Source organism: Cyprinodon tularosa, unplaced genomic scaffold (genome assembly GCF_016077235.1).
Source record: "Cyprinodon tularosa strain WSP-4 unplaced genomic scaffold, ASM1607723v1 ctg1397, whole genome shotgun sequence".
Classification (NCBI taxonomy): domain Eukaryota; kingdom Metazoa; phylum Chordata; class Actinopteri; order Cyprinodontiformes; family Cyprinodontidae; genus Cyprinodon; species Cyprinodon tularosa.
The window spans coordinates 9306-33780 of NW_024038218.1; the positions used below are offsets into that span (position 1 = coordinate 9306).

Genomic DNA, 24475 nt, shown 5'->3' on the forward strand with positions numbered 1-24475 from the left:
TTCTGCACTACGACCCACTATGGTCCACGTTTCTGCACCCGCTTCGTCCAGAAAACAATGTTCTAGAAGTTTTATGCTTATTCAGACTTATGACTTAAAAAGCAAAGTTCTACAATCTTCTGGTTTTGGGTGGCAACCTGCCCAAAAAATCCAGACTTGTTCACCTTGTGTTCACTTTGTGTGAGGAACGCTAACATGCTAACCACGAAGCTATACTTTCTGTCCCATCCAACCCCCAGTTGGCGATAAGGTGCCAGCAGACATCCGGCTGACCTCCATCTGCTCCACCACACTCAGGGTGGACCAGTCCATTCTGACGGGGGAGTCCGTGTCTGTCCTCAAACACACAGATCCTGTACCGGACCCCAGGGCTGTCAACCAGGACAAGAAGAACATGCTGTTCTCGGTAGGTCTCTGCTGTAAGGAATCATTACTGTGGAAAAGATCAGCTAGATCGATTATGATCCATCAGTTTCCTGCTTTCATCATGAAAAGAAGAGAAAACTGTTTGGAAAATTTATTTTCCTAAACCTTCCTATAAACAGAAAGGAAAATCAGAAAAGTCTTTGAATGTCTCTGCAAAAAGTGTGGTTTAGATATCTGATCTTAAAGGTCAAATAGAAAACACTCTCTCATTTGATAGAACGTTCAAATGTAATCTCATCACAAGTGAAAAAGATTCCAGCATTTTTTGTGTATAGCATAAAATAAACCAGTAAGATAGCAGACAACCCAGCCCTGTGTGCGGTGCTAGCGGTTCTGGGTAGCAGGCTGCTGAGCCTGGAGGGGGAAGGCGGCCCCTCGGTAATCCGATCGCAGAGAGCGGTCCAAGCACCGGGGGGGGGGGTTCCAGCTGTGGGTCTCCGCCTGCACTAACTGACTGTTCGCTGCTCTGGAGGCCGGACCATAATGAAATGGAAATCCGTCTGCAGCTGCGACTATACTAATCTATGCAGCTAGCTAGGGTTTGTTGTTTTATGAAATAAAATATATCATAAAAAATAAAAGATGCTTTGATTCAGCTTTATTGCCATCAGACACTTTATTAAAGCTATACAACAGAGAAAACAAGCCGTTGGTTCTTTGGTGTTTTGAATCCAACTCATCCTGTGAGAGCAGGATCGATGATAAAAGCATCTCCTGTGATCCCAACATAGTTTAACTTTATCGCCATGGACGCCACAGATTGTCCAGTTGATTTTACTCTCATCTGTTCAAGGGTGTAATTTTGTGATGAAAGTTGGTGGGGGCGCTCTAAGGGTGAAAATGATGGACCTACAGTTACTCAACCCGAACGCTTTCAGGTTTTTGTATTTTCCAAAAATGAGATATTTTCATTCATTTCATGCTTTCCTATTGTTGACACAAGAGAACCATAATGGACTAATATTAATACCTATAGATGTTAGAGAGATGCCTTTTAGTGCATTACATATATAGGGCCCAAAAACATCAATGTATAAAAATAATTAGAGCCGATTCTGATGCCAAAATTGATACGTCATGCAACCCTAGAAATACAATTTCAATTCCATCCATCCAGAAAAATATGGATATGCTGCATTTTAAATATAGCATAGCATATTTTTTTCTTGCAAACTTGGAGATACATTTCATAGCATGTTGCATATCCCAGTAAATCAGTTCCACCTTAAACCTGCAGCTCTCCCTGCTTCTCTCTGTGCTCTGTTTAAAAAGATGTATGAACCTCTTTACTAATATAATGATGCCAGGAACAACATTTAAAGACATGTAGAAGCTCTGCAGTCTGATTCTGTCTGTTCAATTAGATACCATGTTAATTTTAACCTGTAACTGTCAGTCATGGTCCTCTGAGAAGCCAAGCTTTTATAGTAAAGAAGAACATTTAAACTACAAACTTACAATCTGTTGCCATTTTTAGCTTAAAAATGTCTGCATGTCTAACGAACAGATTTTTCATTTGCATCCCTAATTAAGTAAAAGTCTCCTAACTTTTACTTAAACATTGAGGTAGCTGCTGGTTAATATTCACTGAGTGCTGCTGTGTGTCTCTCCTCCAACCACCTAGCTACTCTCTAAGCAGTGAAATACGTAAGCCAATCAGATGTCTCAAATTGACAGATCCAATTATGTCACACCGAGAGGCGGGACACGGGAGCAGTGGGAAAAAAACACAGACTGAAAACACTCTGAACACAGATAGCTGCACCCAACTCTGTTACTGTTGGCTAAAGTCAATGAGTGGAAAGGGAAAAAGCGGAAATTATTGGTGGGAACATGTCCACACCAGGCCAAAGCTGGTGGGGACATGTCCATACCAGGCCAAAGTTGATGGGGACATGTCAACACCAGGCCAAAGCTGGTGGGAACATGTCCACATCAGGCCAAAGTTGGTGGGAACATGTCCACACCAGGCCAAAGTTGATGGGGACATGTCCACACCAGGCCAAAGTTGATGGGGACATGTCCACACCAGGCCAAAGTTGGTGGGAACATGTCCACACCAGGCCAAAGCTGGTGGTGACATGTTCACACCAGGTCAAAGTTGGTGGGGACATTTCCACACCAGGCCAAAGTTGATGGGGACATGTCAACACCAGGCCAAAGCTGGTGGGAACATGTCCACATCAGGCCAAAGATGGTGGGAACATGTCCACACCAGGCCAAAGTTGATGGGGACATGTCCACACCAGGCCAAAGTTGATGGGGACATGTCCACACCAGGCCAAAGTTGGTGGGAACATGTCCACACCAGGTCAAAGTTGGTGGGAACATGTCCACACCAGACAAAAGTTAATGGGGACATGTCCACACCAGGCAAAAATTGATGGGAACATGTCCACACCAGGTCAAAGTTGGTGGCGACATGTCCACACCAGGCCAAATTAGATGGGGACATGTCCACATCAGGCCAAAGTTGGTGGCGACATGTCCACATCAGGCCAAATCAGATGGGGACATGTCAACACCAGGCAAAAATTGATGGGAACATGTCCACATCAGGCCAAAGTTGGTGGTGACATGTCCACACCAGGCCAAAGTTGATGGGGACATGTCCACACCAGGTCAAAGTTGATGGGGACATGTCCACACCAGGTCAAAGTTGGTGGCGACATGTCCACACCAGGTCAAAGTTGATGGGGACATGTCCACACCAGACAAAAGTTGATGGGGACATGTCCACACCAGACAAAAGTTCATGGGGACATGTCCACACCAGACAAAAGTTCATGGGGACATGTCCACACCAGGCCAAAGCTGGTGGGAACATGTCCACACCAGGCCAAAGTTGGTGGGAACATGTCCACACCAGACAAAAGTTAATGGGGACATGTCCACACCAGGCAAAAATTGATGGGAAAATGTCCACATCAGGCCAAAGTTGGTGGGGACATGTCCACACCAGGTCAAAGTTGGTGGCGACATGTCCACACCAGGCCAAATTAGATGGGGACATGTCCACATCAGGCCAAAGTTGGTGGCGACATGTCCACATCAGGCCAAATTAGATGGGGACATGTCCACACCAGGCAAAAATTGATGGGAACATGTCCACATCAGGCAAAAATTTATGGGAACATGTCCACATCAGGCCAAAGTTGGATGTGACATGTCCACACCAGGTCAAAGTTGGTGGCGACATGTCCACATCAGGCAAAAATTGATGGGGACATGTCCACATCAGGCCAAATTAGATGGGGACATGTCCACACCAGGCAAAAATTGATGGGAACATGTCCACATCAGGCCAAAGTTGGTGGTGACATGTCCACACCAGGTCAAAGTTGGTGGCGACATGTCCACACCAGGCCAAATTAGATGGGGACATGTCCACATCAGGCCAAAGTTGGTGGCGACATGTCCACACCAGGTCAAAATTGGTGGCAACATGTCCACACCAGGCCAAATTAGATGGGGACATGTCCACATCAGGCCAAAGTTGGTGGCGACATGTCCACACCAGATCAAAGTTGGTGGCGACATGTCCACATCAGGCCAAATTAGATGGGGACATGTCCACACCAGGCAAAAATTGATGGGAACATGTCCACATCAGGCCAAAGTTGGTGGTGACATGTCCACACCAGGTCAAAGTTGGTGGCGACATGTCCACATCAGGCCAAATTAGATGGGGACATGTCCACACCAGGCAAAAATTGATGGGAACATGTCCACATCAGGTCAAAGTTGGTGGGGACATGTCCACACCAGGTCAAAGTTGGTGGCGACATGTCCACACCAGGCCAAATTAGATGGGGACATGTCCACATCAGGTCAAAGTTGGTGGCGACACTTCCACACCAGGTCAAAGTTGGTGGCGACATGTCCACATCAGGCCAAATTAGATGGGGACATGTCCACACCAGGCAAAAATTGATGGGAACATGTCCACATCAGGCCAAAGTTGAATGTGACATGTCCACACCAGGTCAACGTTGGTGGCGACATGTCCACATCAGGCCAAATTAGATGGGGACATGTCCACATCAGGCAAAAATTGATGGGGACATGTCCACATCAGGCCAAATTAGATGGGGACATGTCCACACCAGGCAAAAATTGATGGGAACATGTCCACATCAGGCCAAAGTTGGTGGTGACATGTCCACACCAGGTCAAATTAGATGGGGACATGTCCACACCAGGCCAAATTAGATGGGGACATGTCCACATCAGGTCAAAGTTGGTGGCGACATGTCCACACCAGGTCAAAGTTGGTGGCGACATGTCCACATCAGGCCAAATTAGATGGGGACATGTCCACACCAGGTAAAAATTGATGGGAACATGTCCACATCAGGCCAAAGTTGAATGTGACATGTCCACACCAGGTCAACGTTGGTGGCGACATGTCCACATCAGGCAAAAATTGATGGGGACATGTCCACATCAGGCCAAATTAGATGGGGACATGTCCACACCAGGCAAAAATTGATGGGGACATGTCCACACCAGGCCAAAGTTGGTGGGAACATGTCCACACCAGGCCAAAGCTGGTGGTGACATGTTCACACCAGGTCAAAGTTGGTGGGGACATTTCCACACCAGGCCAAAGTTGATGGGGACATGTCAACACCAGGCCAAAGCTGGTGGGAACATGTCCACATCAGGCCAAAGATGGTGGGAACATGTCCACACCAGGCCAAAGTTGATGGGGACATGTCCACACCAGGCCAAAGTTGATGGGGACATGTCCACACCAGGCCAAAGTTGGTGGGAACATGTCCACACCAGGTCAAAGTTGGTGGGAACATGTCCACACCAGACAAAAGTTAATGGGGACATGTCCACACCAGGCAAAAATTGATGGGAACATGTCCACACCAGGTCAAAGTTGGTGGCGACATGTCCACACCAGGCCAAATTAGATGGGGACATGTCCACATCAGGCCAAAGTTGGTGGCGACATTTCCACATCAGGCCAAATTAGATGGGGACATGTCCACACCAGGCAAAAATTGATGGGAACATGTCCACATCAGGCCAAAGTTGGTGGTGACATGTCCACACCAGGCCAAAGTTGATGGGGACATGTCCACACCAGGTCAAAGTTGATGGGGACATGTCCACACCAGGTCAAAGTTGGTGGCGACATGTCCACACCAGGTCAAAGTTGATGGGGACATGTCCACACCAGGCCAAAGTTGATGGGGACATGTCCACACCAGACAAAATTTCATGGGGACATGTCCACATCAGGCCAAAGTTGGTGGCGACATGTCCACATCAGGCCAAATTAGATGGGGACATGTCCACACCAGGCAAAAATTGATGGGAACATGTCCACATCAGGCCAAAGTTGGTGGTGACATGTCCACACCAGGTCAAAGTTGGTGGCGACATGTCCACATCAGGCCCAATTAAATGGGGACATGTCCACATCAGGCCAAAGTTGGTGGTGAAATGTCCACACCAGGTCAAATTAGATGGGGACATGTCCACATCAGGTCAAAGTTGGTGGCGACATGTCCACACCAGGTCAAAGTTGGTGGCGACATGTCCAAATCAGGCCAAATTAGATGGGGACATGTCCACACCAGGCAAAAATTTATGGGAACATGTCCACATCAGGCCAAAGTTGGATGTGACATGTCCACACCAGGTCAAAGTTGGTGGCGACATGTCCACATCAGGCAAAAATTGATGGGGACATGTCCACATCAGGCCAAATTAGATGGGGACATGTCCACACCAGGCAAAAATTGATGGGAACATGTCCACATCAGGCCAAAGTTGGTGGTGACATGTCCACACCAGGTCAAAGTTGGTGGCGACATGTCCACACCAGGCCAAATTAGATGGGGACATGTCCACATCAGGCCAAAGTTGGTGGTGACATGTCCACACCAGGTCAAAATTGGTGGCAACATGTCCACACCAGGCCAAATTAGATGGGGACATGTCCACATCAGGCCAAAGTTGGTGGCAACATGTCCACACCAGGCCAAATTAGATGGGGACATGTCCACACCAGGCAAAAATTGATGGGAACATGTCCACATCAGGCCAAAGTTGGTGGTGACATGTCCACACCAGGCCAAAGTTGATGGGGACATGTCCACACCAGGTCAAAGTTGATGGGGACATGTCCACACCAGGTCAAAGTTGGTGGCGACATGTCCACACCAGGTCAAAGTTGATGGGGACATGTCCACACCAGGCCAAAGTTGATGGGGACATGTCCACACCAGACAAAAGTTCATGGGGAAATGTCCACACCAGGCCAAAGCTGGTGGGAACATGTCCACACCAGGCCAAAGTTGGTGGGAACATGTCCACACCAGACAAAAATTGATGGGAAAATGTCCACATCAGGCCAAAGTTGGTGGGGACATGTCCACACCAGGTCAAAGTTGGTGGCGACATGTCCACACCAGGCCAAATTAGATTGGGACATGTCCACATCAGGCCAAAGTTGGTGGCGACATGTCCACATCAGGCCAAATTAGATGGGGACATGTCCACACCAGGCAAAAATTGATGGGAACATGTCCACATCAGGCCAAAGTTGGTGGTGACATGTCCACACCAGGTCAAAGTTGGTGGCGACATGTCCACATCAGGCCCAATTAGATGGGGACATGTCCACACCAGGCCAAAGTTGATGGGGACATGTCCACACCAGGTCAAAGTTGATGGGGACATGTCCACACCAGGTCAAAGTTGGTGGCGACATGTCCACACCAGGTCAAAGTTGATGGGGACATGTCCACACCAGGCCAAAGTTGATGGGGACATGTCCACACCAGACAAAAGTTCATGGGGACATGTCCACACCAGGCCAAAGCTGGTGGGAACATGTCCACACCAGGCCAAAGTTGGTGGGAACATGTCCACACCAGGCAAAAATTGATGGGAAAATGTCCACATCAGGCCAAAGTTGGTGGGGACATGTCCACACCAGGTCAAAGTTGGTGGCGACATGTCCACACCAGGCCAAATTAGATGGGGACATGTCCACATCAGGCCAAAGTTGGTGGCGACATGTCCACATCAGGCCAAATTAGATGGGGACATGTCCACACCAGGCAAAAATTGATGGGAACATGTCCACATCAGGCCAAAGTTGGTGGTGACATGTCCACACCAGGTCAAAGTTGGTGGCGACATGTCCACATCAGGCCCAATTAGATGGGGACATGTCCACATCAGGCCAAAGTTGGTGGTGACATGTCCACACCAGGTCAAATTAGATGGGGACATGTCCACATCAGGTCAAAGTTGGTGGCGACATGTCCACACCAGGTCAAAGTTGGTGGCGACATGTCCAAATCAGGCCAAATTAGATGGGGACATGTCCACACCAGGCAAAAATTTATGGGAACATGTCCACATCAGGCCAAAGTTGGATGTGACATGTCCACACCAGGTCAAAGTTGGTGGCGACATGTCCACATCAGGCAAAAATTGATGGGGACATGTCCACATCAGGCCAAATTAGATGGGGACATGTCCACACCAGGCAAAAATTGATGGGAACATGTCCACATCAGGCCAAAGTTGGTGGTGACATGTCCACACCAGGTCAAAGTTGATGGCGACATGTCCACACCAGGCCAAATTAGATGGGGACATGTCCACATCAGGCCAAAGTTGGTGGTGACATGTCCACACCAGGTCAAAATTGGTGGCAACATGTCCACACCAGGCCAAATTAGATGGGGACATGTCCACATCAGGCCAAAGTTGGTGGCAACATGTCCACACCAGACCAAATTAGATGGGGACATGTCCACATCAGGCCAAAGTTGGTGGCGACATGTCCACACCAGATCAAAGTTGGTGGCGACATGTCCACATCAGGCCAAATTAGATGGGGACATGTCCACACCAGGCAAAAATTGATGGGAACATGTCCACATCAGGCCAAAGTTGGTGGTGACATGTCCACACCAGGTCAAAGTTGGTGGCGACATGTCCACATCAGGCCAAATTAGATGGGGACATGTCCACACCAGGCAAAAATTGATGGGAACATGTCCACATCAGGTCAAAGTTGGTGGTGACATGTCCACACCAGGTCAAAGTTGGTGGCGACATGTCCACACCAGGCCAAATTAGATGGGGACATGTCCACATCAGGTCAAAGTTGGTGGCGACACTTCCACACCAGGTCAAAGTTGGTGGCGACATGTCCACATCAGGCCAAATTAGATGGGGACATGTCCACACCAGGCAAAAATTGATGGGGACATGTCCACATCAGGCCAAATTAGATGGGGACATGTCCACACCAGGCAAAAATTGATGGGAACATGTCCACATCAGGCCAAAGTTGGTGGTGACATGTCCACACCAGGTCAAATTAGATGGGGACATGTCCACACCAGGCCAAATTAGATGGGGACATGTCCACATCAGGTCAAAGTTGGTGGCGACATGTCCACACCAGGTCAAAGTTGGTGGCGACATGTCCACATCAGGTCAAAGTTGGTGGCGACATGTCCACATCAGGTCAAAGTTGGTGGCGACATGTCCACACCAGGTAAAAATTGATGGGAACATGTCCACATCAGGCCAAAGTTGAATGTGACATGTCCACACCAGGTCAACGTTGGTGGCGACATGTCCACATCAGGCAAAAATTGATGGGGACATGTCCACATCAGGCCAAATTAGATGGGGACATGTCCACACCAGGCAAAAATTGATGGGAACATGTCCACATCAGGCCAAAGTTGGTGGTGACATGTCCACACCAGGTCAAATTAGATGGGGACATGTCCACACCAGGCCAAATTAGATGGGGACATGTCCACATCAGGTCAAAGTTGGTGGCGACATGTCCACACCAGGTCAAAGTTGGTGGCGACATGTCCACACCAGGTCAAAGTTGGTGGCGACATGTCCAAATCAGGCCAAATTAGATGGGGACATGTCCACACCAGGCAAAAATTGATGGGAACATGTCCACATCAGGCCAAAGTTGAATGTGACATGTCCACACCAGGTCAACGTTGGTGGCGACATGTCCACATCAGGCAAAAATTGATGGGGACATGTCCACATCAGGCCAAATTAGATGGGGACATGTCCACACCAGGCAAAAATTGATGGGAACATGTCCACATCAGGCCAAAGTTGAATGTGACATGTCCACACCAGGTCAACGTTGGTGGCGACATGTCCACATCAGGCAAAAATTGATGGGGACATGTCCACATCAGGCCAAATTAGATGGGGACATGTCCACACCAGGAAAAATTGATGGGAACATGTCCACATCAGGCCAAAGTTGGTGGTGACATGTCCACACCAGGTCAAATTAGATGGGAACATGTCCACATCAGGCCAAAGTTGAATGTGACATGTCCACACCAGGTCAACGTTGGTGGCGACATGTCCACATCAGGCAAAAATTGATGGGGACATGTCCACATCAGGCCAAATTAGATGGGGACATGTCCACACCAGGCAAAAATTGATGGGAACATGTCCACATCAGGCCAAAGTTGGTGGCGACATGTCCACACCAGGCCAAATTAGATGGGGACATGTCCACATCAGGCAAAAATTGATGGGAACATGTCCACATCAGGCCAAAGTTGGTGGTGACATGTCCACACCAGGTCAAAGTTGGTGGTGACATGTCCACACCAGGTCAAATTAGATGGGGACATGTCCACATCAGGCCAAAGTTGGTGGTGACATGTTCACACCAGGTCAAAGTTGGTGGTGACATGTCCAAACCAGGTCAAATTAGATGGGGACATGTCCACATCAGGCCAAAGTTGGTGGCGACATGTCCACACCTGGTCAAAGTTGGTGGCGACATGTCCACATCAGGCCAAATTAGATGGGGACATGTCCACACCAGGCAAAAATTGATGGGAACATGTCCACATCAGGCCAAAGTTGGTGGTGACACGTCCACACCAGGTCAAAGTTGGTGGCAACATGTCCACACCAGGCCAAATTAGATGGGGACATGTCCACATCAGGTCAAAGTTGGTGGCGACATGTCCACACCAGGTCAAAGTTGGTGGTGACATGTCCACCCCAGGTCAAAGTTGATGGGGACATGTCCACACCAGGCACATGTTGATGGGGACATGTCCACACCAGGTCAAAGTTGGTGGCGACATGTCCACACCAGGTCAAAGTTGATGGGGACATGTCCACATCAGGCCAAAGTTGATGGGGACATGTCCACACTAGGTCAAAGTTGATGGGGACATGTCCACACCAGGTCAAAGTTGATGGGGACATGTCCACATCAGGCCAAAGTTGATGGGGACATGTCCACACCTGGTCAAAGTTGATGGGGACATGTCCACACCAGGTCAAAGTTGATGGGGACATGTCCACACCAGGCGCAAGTTGATGGGGACATGTCCACACCAGGTCAAAGTTGATGGGGACATGTCCACACCAGGCGCAAGTTGATGGGGACATGTCCACACCAGGTCAAAGTTGGTGGCGACATGTCCACACCAGGTCAAAGTTGATGGGGACATGTCCACACCAGGTCAAAGATGGTGGCGACATGTCCACACCAGGTCAAAGTTGATGGGGACATGTCCACACCAGGCCAAAGTTGATGGGGACATGTCCACACCAGGTCAAAGTTGATGGAGACATGTCCACACCAGGCCAAATTAGGTGGGGACATGTCCACTGATACACTGATGCCGCAGGACATGTTTGTTTGTTTTTTTCCAGTGTTTTATTGTCATTACACTGTCACAAGTACAGAGCAACAAAATTCACTCTCTGCATTTAACCCATCCTCTTGGGACAAACAAATGATCTATTTTAAAGCATCCAGACGCTTCATCTTGTAGAGCTTTCTGCTTTTTGTCCTGAATCGTCTCCACTCCCCCTTTCTTCTTTTTGCCAACTATTTCCATGATTTTTTAGCCCATCCACTGAAATATAACCGAAGCAACTTCCACAGCATTCATATTCCTATGGATCAGCGCCACTCACCACATCAGCAGGGTTGCCAAATGTCACTGACTCACGTTTTCCAGCCCAAAAAATGTTCATAAACCGCCTGGATATACGAAATCTCACCCAATTTGAACCAAAGTCTATTAATCTCTTCGGCCATAAATCTAAAAAAAAAACATGTTTTACCCACAGACGGCCATCCTAAACTGCCAGATTGGGAAACTTTCCAACCTGGCAACAATGCACGTAAGACAGGAAATGTTAGCCTTTAGATGCACGCAATACCGTAACATATCTTTGCAAAATATCCAAACAGAAATTTGCCAAATATAAGAGGAACATGGTAGTTTGGTTTAAAGAAAGCATTTTAGTTTGATTATAATTTTGTTTTTTGCAAGAATTTTACAGTTTGAAGAAATAGAAAATGACATCATATGCCAACCATCACAAGGATGTAAATGACAAGGAAGGGTTATATATACTGCATGCATCATTTAGGTGGTTTACATTGCTTTACTTCTAGAGCTCCTTGAGTTATTTACTGTCACAGGTAGGAGCTTCGGCCGAGAGAAAGTGTTGGGGCCGGTATGATTTAAGGAGGGCCTTGCATGCTGACATTAGGGACCAGACTTATTCTGCTTCTAGTTCTTACTTTATGGGGCTGTTTTTCCCTGATGCGGATCATTCCACTCTGATTTTACTGTCCAGGGTACCAACATTGCTGCCGGTCGGGCCATCGGGGTTGCCGTAGCAACAGGGGTGCAAACAGAGATTGGGAAAATCCGCGATGAGATGGCCTCCACCGACCCTGAAAGAACGCCGCTGCAGCAGAAATTGGATCAGTTTGGGGAGCAGCTGTCTAAGGTCTGACTTTGACATTTTAACCCGATGCTGTGAAGTCTATAGAGTAATGATCTATGGCTCCTCGTGTCGTAATCTCCAGGTCATCAGCGTTATTTGTGTGGCTGTGTGGGCCATTAATGTGGGACACTTTAATGACCCGGTTCATGGAGGCAGCTGGCTGAGAGGAGCTGTTTATTACTTCAAGATCGCCGTTGCTCTGGCTGTGGCTGCTATTCCAGAAGGTAACGTCACACAAAGCTACATCCACTTCACACTTCAACTCTGTGTTTTCTGTTCTTCACTTCCTGCTGGAGTTATTTTGTCACCTTTGATGGGCTTCTGTGGTTGGATCTGAACTCAAGCAGTCTCTTCATTTCTCTCCCAGGCCTCCCAGCTGTCATCACCACCTGTCTGGCTCTGGGTACTCGAAGAATGGCCAGGAAGAACGCCATCGTCCGCAGCCTACCATCAGTGGAGACCCTGGGATGCACCTCTGTTATCTGCTCAGACAAAACAGGAACCCTGACAACAAACCAGATGTCAGTATGCAGGGTAAGCTGTGGATCCGACGTTTTCCTCACATTCTGTGTCTGTATGCAAATCAAAAACCCATCATTTAAATCTTTAGTTTATTCCTTTGTTTATGGAGGCAGGAATGTCCTGTATTAAAACTCTGAGTGACAGCAAGGCTGTTTGCTCCAGAACAAGTCAGCTGAGGTTAACATTAACCAGTCAGTGGTAGTTTAAAACCCAGAGCAAGATGATAAAGGTTACAGAACTTTTCATCTCCATGTTCAAAAGGCAACTTGTTGAAGCATTTTCATTTAGAAACGAACCTGGAGTATAAAATCCACCTGTCTTCAATTCAATTCAGTTTACTTCTATAGCGCCAATTAACAACACGTCATCTCAAGACACTTTACAGTTGAACCAGATCATCCAGTCGAATTGATACAAAGTTTTCTATCTAACGAAAACCAGTTGATTGCATTGACTCATTGACTCTTCAGCAATCCCTCACACTAAGCATGCTTGTACGACAGTGGAGAGGAAAAACTCCCTTTTAACAGGAAGAAACCTCCAGCAGAACCAGGCTCAGTGTGAGCGGCCATCTGCCGAGGCCCACTGGGGTTCAAGGAGACAGAGCAAGTCCTCTGACTGATGTGGATCTGTTGAAATGAGAAGGTCACATGGTCTCTCGGCCCTTCTCCCTCCTCAGCTGCTGATGCATCCAGACTTCTTCTCTCTTCAGCTGTTTGTTTCAGTCATACCACTAAACGCACTTCACCTTGCAACATGCATCAGACTAAATACTTCATCAAACCTTAGTCACGTGTCAGTGGAGCTATGTCCTCTGGCTGTCAGGACGGCTGCAACCTGGAGTAAGGTGACCGGATTTCTGCGCTCTAGTCTGGGGACATTTTTAGCTCATAGATAAAAATAAATACAAATACATACATTACATGAAAATTAAAGTAGGAAATGGGGACAAGGATGTTTTCATCTATTTTCACATTCATATTAAAACATCAAGTGTGAAATCCAGGAATATGCCTCTTCCTTTTGCTAAGATTAATAATATGAATCAATCAATAGTGTTAATTAGTGCCATCTGGTCATTCAGTCTTCTCTTTCTTTTTCCCTTCTGAACAACATAACATTGTGTTCAGGGACAGGCCAGTTTGCATTAATACAGAGTGGGAATTTCCCTTTTTCCATTCCATGCTAACATTATCCATCATGCTAACATTATCATCATGCTAACATCATCCATCCTGCTAACATTATCCATCATGCTCACATCATTCATCATGCTAACATCATCCATCATGCTAACATTATCCATCATGCTAACATCATCCATCCTGCTAACATTATCCATCATGCTAACATCATTCATCATGCTCACATCATTCATCATGCTAACATCATCCATCCTGCTAACATTATTCATCATGCTAACATTATCCATCATGCTAACATCATCCATCCTGCTAACATTATCCATCATGCTCACATCATTCATCATGCTAACATCATCCATCCTGCTAACATTATCCATCATGCTAACATCATCCATCCTGCTAACATTATCCATCATGCTCACATCATTCATCATGCTAACATCATCCATCCTGCTAACATTATTCATTATGCTAACATTATTCATCATGCTAACATTATCCATCATGCTAACATTATCCATCATGCTCACATCATTCATCATGCTAACATCATTCATCATGCTAACATCAGTCATCATGCTAACATTATCCATCATGCTAACATCATCCATCCTGCTAACATTATCCATCATGCTAACATCATCCATCCTGCTAACATTATCCATCATGCTAACATTATCCATCATGCTAACATCATCCATCCTGCTAACATTATCCATCATGCTAACATCATCCATCCTGCTAACATTATCCATCATGCTCACATCATTCATCATGCTAACATCATCCATCCTGCTAACATTATCCATTATGCTAACATCATCCATCCTGCTAACATTATCCATCATGCTAACATTATCCATCATGCTAACATCATCCATCCTGCTAACATTATCCATCATGCTAACATCATCCATCCTGCTAACATTATCCATCATGCTCACATCATTCATCATGCTAACATCATCCATCCTGCTAACATTATTCATTATGCTAACATTATTCATCATGCTAACATTATCCATCATGCTAACATTATCCATCATGCTCACATCATTCATCATGCTAACATCATTCATCATGCTAACATCAGTCATCATGCTAACATCAGTCATCATACTAACATCATCCATCCTGCTAACATTATTCATCATGTTAACATTATCCATCATGCTCACATCATTCAACATACTAACATTATTCATCATGCTAACATCAGTCATCATGCTAACATCATCCATAATGCTAACATTATTCATTTATTATCCATCATGCTCACATCATTCATCATGCTAACATCAGTCATCATGCTAAAATCATTCATCATGCTAACATCATTCATCATGCTAACATCAGTCATCATGCTAAAATCATTCATCAAGCTAACATCATTCATCATGCTAACATCAGTCATCATGCTAACATCATTCATCATGCTAAAATCATTCATCATGCTAACATCATTCATCATGCTAACATCAGTCATCATGCTAAAATCATTCATCAAGCTAACATCATTCATCAAGCTAACATCAGTCATCATGCTAAAATCATTCATCATGCTAACATCATTCATCATGCTAACATCAGTCATCATGCTAAAATCATTCATCAAGCTAACATCATTCATCATGCTAACATCAGTCATCATGCTCACATCATTCATCATGCTAACATCAGTCATCATGCTAAAATCATTCATCATGCTAACATTATTCATCATGCTAACATCAGTCATCATGCTCACATCAGTCATCATGCTCACATCATTCATCATGCTAACACCAGTCATCATGCTAACATTATTCATCATGCTAACATTATCCGTCATGCTAACATTATCCATCATGCTAACATCATTCATCATGGTAACATCAGTCATCATGCTAAAATCATTCATCATGCTAACATCATTCATCATGCTAACATCAGTCATCATGCTCACATCATTCATCATGCTAACACCAGTCATCATGCTAACATTATTCATCATGCTAACATTATCCATCATGCTAACATCATTCATCATGGTAACATCAGTCATCATGCTAACATCATTCATCATGCTAACATCAGTCATCATGCTCACATCATTCATCATGCTAACACCAGTCATCATGCTAACATTATTCATCATGCTAACATTATTCATCATGCTAACATTATCCATCATGCTAACATCATTCATCATGCTAACATCATTCATCATGCTAACATCAGTCATCATGCTAACATCATTCATCATGCTAACACCAGTAATCCTGCTAACATTATTCATCATGGTAACAGTATTCACAATGCTGACATCATTCATGATTCTGAAATCATTCATGATGGTAACATTATTCACGGTGCTGACATCATTCATGATTCCGACATCGTTCTTGATGCTAACATTATTCACGATGCTGACATCATTTATGATTCTGACATCATTCATGATTCCGACATCATTCATGATGCTAACATTATTCACGATGCCGACATCATTCATGATGCTGACATCATTCATGATGCTGACATCATTCATGATGCTAACAGTATTCACGATGCTGACATCATTTATGATTCTGACATCATTCATGATTCTGACATCATTCATGATGGTAACATCATTCATGATTCTGACATCGTTCATGATGCTGATATCATTCATGATTCTGACATCGTTAATGATGCTGATATCATTCATGATTCTGACATCGTTCATGATGCTGATATCATTCATGATTCTGACATCGTTCATGATGCTGATATTATTCATGATTCTGACATCATTCATGATTCTGACATCATTCATGATGGTAACATCATTCATGATTCTGACATCATTCATGATTCTGACATCATTCATGATGCTGACATCATTCATGATGCTAACAGTATTCACGATGCTGAGATCATTTATGATTCTGACATCATTCATGATGCTAACATTATTCACGATGCTGACATCATTTATGATTCTGACATCATTCATGATTCCGACATCATTCATGATGCTAACATTATTCACGATGCTGACATCATTTATGATTCTGACATCATTCATGATGCTGACATCATTCATGATGCTAACAGTATTCACGATGCTGACATCATTTATGATTCTGACATCATTCATGATTCTGACATCATTCATGATGGTAACATCATTCATGATTCTGACATCGTTCATGATGCTGATATCATTCATGATTCTGACATCGTTAATGATGCTGATATCATTCATGATTCTGACATCGTTCATGATGCTGATATCATTCATGATTCTGACATCGTTAATGATGCTGATATCATTCATGATTCTGACATCGTTCATGATGCTGATATCATTCATGATTCTGACATTGTTCATGATGCTGATATCATTCATGATTCTGACATCGTTCATGATGCTGATATCATTCATGATTCTGACATCGTTCATGATGCTGATATCATTCATGATTCTGACATCATTCATGATGGTAACATCATTCATGATTCTGACATCGTTCATGATGCTGATATCATTCATGATTCTGACATCGTTCATGATGCTGATATCATTCATGATTCTGACATCATTCATGATGGTAACATCATTCATGATTCTGACATCATTCATGATTCTGACAGTATTCACGATGCTGAGATCATTTATGATTCTGACATCATTCATGATGCTGACATCATTCATGATGCTAACAGTATTCACGATGCTGACATCATTTATGATTCTGACATCATTCATGATGCTAACAATATTGACGATGCTGACATCAGTTATGATTCTGACATCATTCATGATTCTGACATCATTCATGATGGTAACATCATTCATGATTCTGACATCGTTCATGATGCTGATATCATTCATGATTCTGACATCATTCATGATGGTAACATCATTCATGATTCTGACATCGTTCATGATGCTGACATCATTCATGATTCTGACATCGTTCATGATGCTGACATCATTCATGATGCTAACAGTATTCACGATGTTGACATCATTTATGATTCTGACATCATTCATGATTCTGACATCATTCATGAAGGTAACATCATTCAAGATTCTGACATCGTTCATGATGCTGATATCATTCATGATTCTGACATCATTCATGATTCTGACATCATTCATGATTCTGACATCATTCATAATGGTAACATCTAGGGTTGTCACGATACTAAACTTTTCAACTCGATACCGATACTAAATAAAATGTTCGATACTCGATACCCTTTTCGATACCACAACAATAAAAACAAAGACTCTAAAATTCAACAGAAATATTTTCATTACTAAAAAAATACAAGAAATAAATAAAAAAACAATAAGAATAATATTTTGAGGTTGTATGCTGTGCACAATATTAAGCAAGCTTGATAAAAAACTTACAAAATTAAAATTAAGTGTTTCTTCGTTGTCAATGTTTTGCAGACATAACAATGACACTGGCCAAACCAGTTAAACAAAAATAATTCTCAGCAGCTGCACCTGTTACAAAAAAAGTCTGAAACTGAAAAATGCACAGAATTATTCAATCACACAGTGTTCAGAAAGTGCATTTTCCACTATTCTGCACTTTAAATGGCTGTGTCGATACTTTTGAAAATGAGTATTGTATCCGGATACAACGTTTCAGTATCGATACTTTTTTGAGTATCGATACTTTTGACAACCCTAGTAACATCATTCTAACCTGACAACAGCCAGATGCATGTCTCGCTCCGCCTAGCTCCACTCACATACATCTGGGAACCCGCCATAGGAATTGCCTTCACTGAAGGCTGGGCCTTATCAAAACTCCTTTCATATGATTGGATAAGCCACTTGTCTGTCATCTTTATCGACGTGCTATTTCAACCACTCACACCGAAGCTAACCCGTGACGCTGTGAGAGGAGCCTTCAAAGCCGTTCTCTGATGTTCTTTTAATGAAATAATATCAGATAGATTGGACAACACAGAGGAAATAGCAGCATCAATGCTAACGCTTGCTGCCTCGATGCGAGCCGCCATTGTTGTTGGAATCTCACGCTCGCTTCTCCACTACGTCACATCCAGGAAACACCCGCCCTGCGTCCTGATTGGCCAGACCATAAATTTGGTTGGGGAAATCACTTTCAATGAGCGATGTCCCAGATGTATGAGTGGAGCTAGGCGGAGCGAGACATGCATCTGGCTGTTGTCAGGTTAACATCATTCATGATTCTGACATCATTCATGATTCTGACATCGTTCATGATGCTGATATTCATGATTCTGACATCATTCATGTATTTTGTCTTATTTTTATGTTTGCTGTGTTTTCTGTATTTGCCGTGCATTTATGTATTTGGAGAGTTTTTCACTGCAAAGCTTTGTCATATTATTTCTTCTTATGAAGCAAAGCTTTAACATGGCCTTTAAAACAAATGCATAAAACTAACACTACTGAACTAATCAGCTGCTCCTCTGTCTGTGTTCTTTGCCGGTGTTTAGATGTTCGTAGTAGAGAGCGCATCAGGAGAGCGTTGCTGCCTGAACGAGTTCTCTGTGACTGGATCTACCTATGCCCCTGAGGGGGAGGTGTGAGTGTATTAACCTTGAGCTCTTATATTAACCTGGGGATGTCTGTGTGCGCTGAGTCATTGTTTAACAAATGGTTGCTCTTTGTCACTGCTTTGCCTTTTCTTCTGATATCTGATTTTCATCTCTGCAGTTACAAGGATGGTTTAGTGGTGAAATGTGGTCAGTACGATGGCCTGGTGGAGATGGCCTCCATCTGTGCTCTATGCAATGACTCATCACTAGACTACAATGAGGTAACCACTGCTAACATCGCCATGGCGACTGCTCCTTCACTGATGACTAAACCTGCATCATGAAGTCAGTATTGACCAGCTCGGATGCATCCATCTTTCTCTGTTCCTCCAGACGAAGGGCGTTTACGAGAAGGTTGGCGAAGCGACAGAGACTGCCCTCTGCTGCCTGGTGGAGAAAATGAACGTGTTTGATATGGATCTGCAGGGATTGAGCTGTGCTGAGAGAGCTACAGCCTGTTGCTCTGTAAGCTTTGTCCATCCTTCTCTGTTTTATGCTATCAGCTCTGGATATTAACACATGAAGAAATTTTTTTTTTATGTTAAATGTATAAACAAAGCATAGAATCTGGGCATGATAGACAGATCGACCCAGTTGATCCATATCAACTGGGTTATAAAGTTTGTCTTTGTTATGTCAGAAAAACATAGTTAGGCATTTGTCTCAATTAGGCTGCACTGGTTTTTAAAACAGAGACAACAACTTACAAAAATCATTATCATCATCATCATCATTATCAGCATCACCATCATCATCACCATCATCATCTTTCTTCAGTGATAAACTTTGTTGGTCTCTGATAATGAAGTAAAGCAAGTGAAAGTCTCATTCACCAGTGAAAGCAAACTTTAAATTCCTAATACTTTGTTCAAATCATAAAGGGCCTACTAGGTATTTAATGTATAATGTGTTTGGTGCGTGCTTAAGGAAAGAGTTTACCGGGTTCTCTAATAGACAAAACAAGTTTTTACTTGTTTAATGCAAAGATCAATAACTCATTCCTCTCTAAAGCAAACCCCCGCTGGGGGAGGAAGGTCACAGTGTTGTTTTCTCTGCTCAGATATGGTCAGAGTATCTTTTGGTCGTTTAATTTTCCTTTTACAAAAGGATATCAAAAAGCAAGTAGCTGTTTCAATTTTCTTTTAGCATATAAAAGTTAAAGGATTTCTCTCTTTTTCTCCTGTTTAAAAGGAAAGAGCGAAAAGTCAGAAAAGATTTTGAGTGAAAATGAAAAGTGAAATTCGTGTTAAACAGCAAAAAGACCTTCTTTCTTTTTACGCGTTGACAACAGACCTTTGTCGTTGGTCAGTGAACCTCCTGACTCAGGCAGCTGTCAGTGAGTCTCTACAGTCATTCCTCTAACCACTGCCTCACCTTTGGGCTGTATCCTCCACCCTCTGCTCTACACTACACTCCTGCACATTGGCTCTGCTAAACAAATAAGTAGGTGGAGGAATAGGAAAATGGTCATGGACTGCAGGAGAGTAGATCCCACTCCCACCTCCTGTTTGAAGGAGAAGCTGCCAAGACGGTCCACAGCATGAAGTACCTGAACAGTCAGCATTGCCTACCAACACGAAGACTCTCTAAGGAGGATAAAGCAGACTGTTCCCCACAGTCCTCACAGCATTCTACAGTGTGTGCTGGAGACAATCCCTCGCCTCCTCCATCACCTCCTGGTATGTAAACAGTTGGACAGGAAGGCCGCGCAGAGGGTGGCGGCAATAGCACAGAAGAAACCTTCTGCAGCCTGTTGTCCATGGAGGACATGCAGAGTAGCAGGAGAGCGGCCCACTTTCTGGGGTCACTTTCAGCCATTCTGCACAAGGACGGGTCCGAGGCTCTTCAGCATCAGGGACAAAACTAAAAGACTGGATCACCATACCTGCAATCCCTTACTGCTGTTAAAAAAGGTTAGAAAACAATCCACTGGACTTTGTTTGAAGTTTGAAGACGTTTCACTTCCCGTCTAGGAAGTTTTTTCAATTTAAATGCCCACCTTTCAGAGACATAGACAGGTATGGGGCATTGCAGGCTAACAAAGAAGCCAAACGATCCCCATTCCAAAGGGGTGGACCCGTTTGTCTGTCTCAATTTTAATGTTTTCTAAACCAAAACCAGGCTTTGTTGGGCTGCTGGATAAAACCTGGAACTCAACGCTATTCCTGACATTTTGAATAGAAAAAGCTCCCTGGACTGGAAGAGAAACGTCTTCAAACTCAGAAACAAAGTCCAGTGGATTCTTTTCTAATATTTTTGGAATGACTGAGAATATTCACTATCACTACTGCTGGTGTTTGTATTATTATATCTATTTATCCTTTTAACTTTTTAATCTATTTTAATGCACTTTGATGTTCTTCATGCTTTAATTGAGGAGTAGCATCAGCAGCTCAGGTCTCTGCCATTTACAAACACTTTGTACCACAGGAATATAAAAATATGTGGTGTCGGAATTTTAATCTGTTTTATAAGTATTAGGGCCAGGCTAGAGATTTTTTTTTTCTATTTCGAGAATAAAGTCGTAACATTACTGTCATGATGCGATGGTTTTACTAGCCCAAATGCAGACTCACAGACACAGAGGGAGGATTAAAGTCCAGTATTTAATTGGAACCAGTTGAAAGACTGACAGGTTGCAAATTCAGACAGGCATGGTGGCACAGGTAAAACACAACGATCCAGCTCAGAGGGGAGGTCACACTCAGCTTATATAGGAAAGGCTTCCTTAATCAGCAAATAGACAACAGCTGTCCATGCTGAGCCAAAGCTCCCCAGGCTGGATCCACGGCGCCCTCTGGTGGGCAAAGCCCCGGATCCTGACAGTACCCCCCCCTCAAGGGCGGATTCCAGACGCCCCAAAGAAAAAAAAAAAACAACTCGCCCATGGAGGGCGAAGGGCGAACCAGGGATGCCAGGAAGAGTCTCAGGTGGCCGGCCATGAAACCGGCAGCAGAGCAGAGTCTCAGAAGCTGCAGGAGCCTTGGAGGAGGACTTCACCTCCGCTTCAGCAGGAAGCACCGGGAGAAACTCTGTCTCCGCTTCAGCAAGAAGCCCCGGGAAGGACGCCGTCTCCGCTCCCGCTGCTCTGCAACAGGTCCGCCCACTACGGCTCCACATCCAGAGCAGTGGAAGCCGCCGACTGCGGCTCCACCTCAGGAACAGAGGGATCCACCGATTGTGGCTCCACCTCCGGAGTCTCTGGAAGGCGCAGAGCAGGCTCAGGGGTCTCCTAGACGGCACAGAGCGGGCTCTCCAGGAGCGCGTAGAAGGAGTCTGCTGGGCTAGTCTGTTGGCTGGATCGTTCTGTCATGATGCGATGGTTTTACTAGCCCAAATGCAGACTCACAGACACAGAGGGAGGATTAAAGTCCAGTATTTAATTGGAACCAGTTGACAGACTGACAGGTTGCAAATTCAGACAGGCATGGTGGCACAGGTAAAACACAACGATCCAGCTCAGAGGGGAGCTCACACTCAGCTTATATAGGAAAGGCTTCCTTAATCAGCAAATAGACAACAGCTGTCCATGCTGAGTCAAAGCTCCCCAGGCTGGATCCACGGCGCCCTCTGGTGGGCAAAGCCCCGGATCCTGACAATTACGAGAATAAAGCCGTAACATTACGAGAATAAAGCCGTAATATTTCGAGAATAAAGCCGTAATATTTCGAGAACAAAGTCGTAACATTACAAGAATAAAGTCGTGACATTACGAGAATAAGGTTGTGACATTACGAGAATAAAGTCATGACATTATGAGAATTAAGTTGTGACATTACGAGAATAAAGTCATGACATTATGAGAATTAAGTTGTGACATTACTAGAACAAAGTCGTAATATTACGAGAATAAAGCCGTAACATTATGTGAATAAAGCCGTAATATTACGAGAATAAATTCCTAACATTACGACAATAAAGTTGTGACATTACAAGAATAAAGTCATGACATTATGACAATGAAGTTGTGACATTACTAGAACAAAGTCGTAATATAACGAGAATAAAGTCCTAACATTACGTGAACAAAGTCGTAATATTACGAGAATAAAGCCATAACATTACGAGAATAAAGTCCTAACATTACGAGAATAAAGTTGTAATATTACGAGAATAAAGTCGGAATATTACGAGAACAAAATCATCAACAACCTGTTTCAGAAAGAAAGCTTGGAGCTCTGCCCAACAGATGACTGCCGACCAGCTCCATCAATCAGCAACCTGATTTCACTCTGAAATTCTGCCCAGTTTAATGCTGGGAATGCTGGAAAGACAGTGATTCCTGTAGGAGTTGTCATAAAATAAAACTTATCATAATTTTACGACTTTATTCTCATATTTTTACGACTTTATTCTTGAAAAGCATAACCTATTTTATTTATTGTTTTCATTTGTTTCACGTTCGTCCTTTCAGATGATTAAACAGCTGATGAAGAAGGAGCTGACTCTAGAGTTTTCCAGAGACAGGAAGTCCATGTCTGTGTTCTGCTTCCCCAATAAACTGTCCCCGTCTGCCTCTGGGGCTAAGATGTTCGTGAAGGTCAGTTCCACCTCATGTCTGTTCATCTGCTGCCTCCAAACAGACCTCGTTGGTCTTCATGGGTCTTGCTGTGTCTCGTTCCCCCAGGGGGCTCCAGAGAGCCTGTTGGAACGCTGCAGTCACATCCGGGTCAGCGGTTCTGGCCGTGTACCTATGAGCCCGGCTGTTCGAGAGCAGCTCCAGTCTACCATACGAGAGTGGGGCTCAGGACGAGACATGCTGCGGTGCCTTGCCATGGCAACCAGGGACACCCCACCTGATATCCATTCCCTCAACCTGGAGAACTCAGCAGGCTTTGTGGACTACGAGGTGCTGATGATAGTCTAGGCTGAGCTCAGGGTCAGGTTCTGATGGACCGATTAGTTTCTAACACATTAATCCTACTTATTAACAGCATACAGCGAAATAAATCAGAACCCGGCCTCCTTCTCTTCTTTCATCTTTGCTTCTGTCT

At 44.4% G+C, this 24475-nt stretch overlaps 1 protein-coding gene across 1 annotated transcript in view; it reads left to right on the top strand.

Annotated features, from left to right (window-relative positions):
• Positions 1-244: 244 nt before the first annotated feature.
• The window catches only part of LOC119778829 (sarcoplasmic/endoplasmic reticulum calcium ATPase 2-like), a 33860-nt gene continuing 9629 nt past the window's right edge, over positions 245-24475 (top strand). Inside the window, exons 1-9 of the mRNA XM_038278215.1 lie at positions 245-406; positions 12085-12240; positions 12320-12461; positions 12605-12771; positions 19380-19468; positions 19600-19702; positions 19815-19946; positions 23896-24021; positions 24109-24330. Coding sequence (XP_038134143.1) covers positions 395-406; positions 12085-12240; positions 12320-12461; positions 12605-12771; positions 19380-19468; positions 19600-19702; positions 19815-19946; positions 23896-24021; positions 24109-24330 — 1149 coding nt within the window. The 5' untranslated portion in view covers positions 245-394. The remainder of the gene's footprint in view (positions 407-12084; positions 12241-12319; positions 12462-12604; positions 12772-19379; positions 19469-19599; positions 19703-19814; positions 19947-23895; positions 24022-24108; positions 24331-24475) is intronic.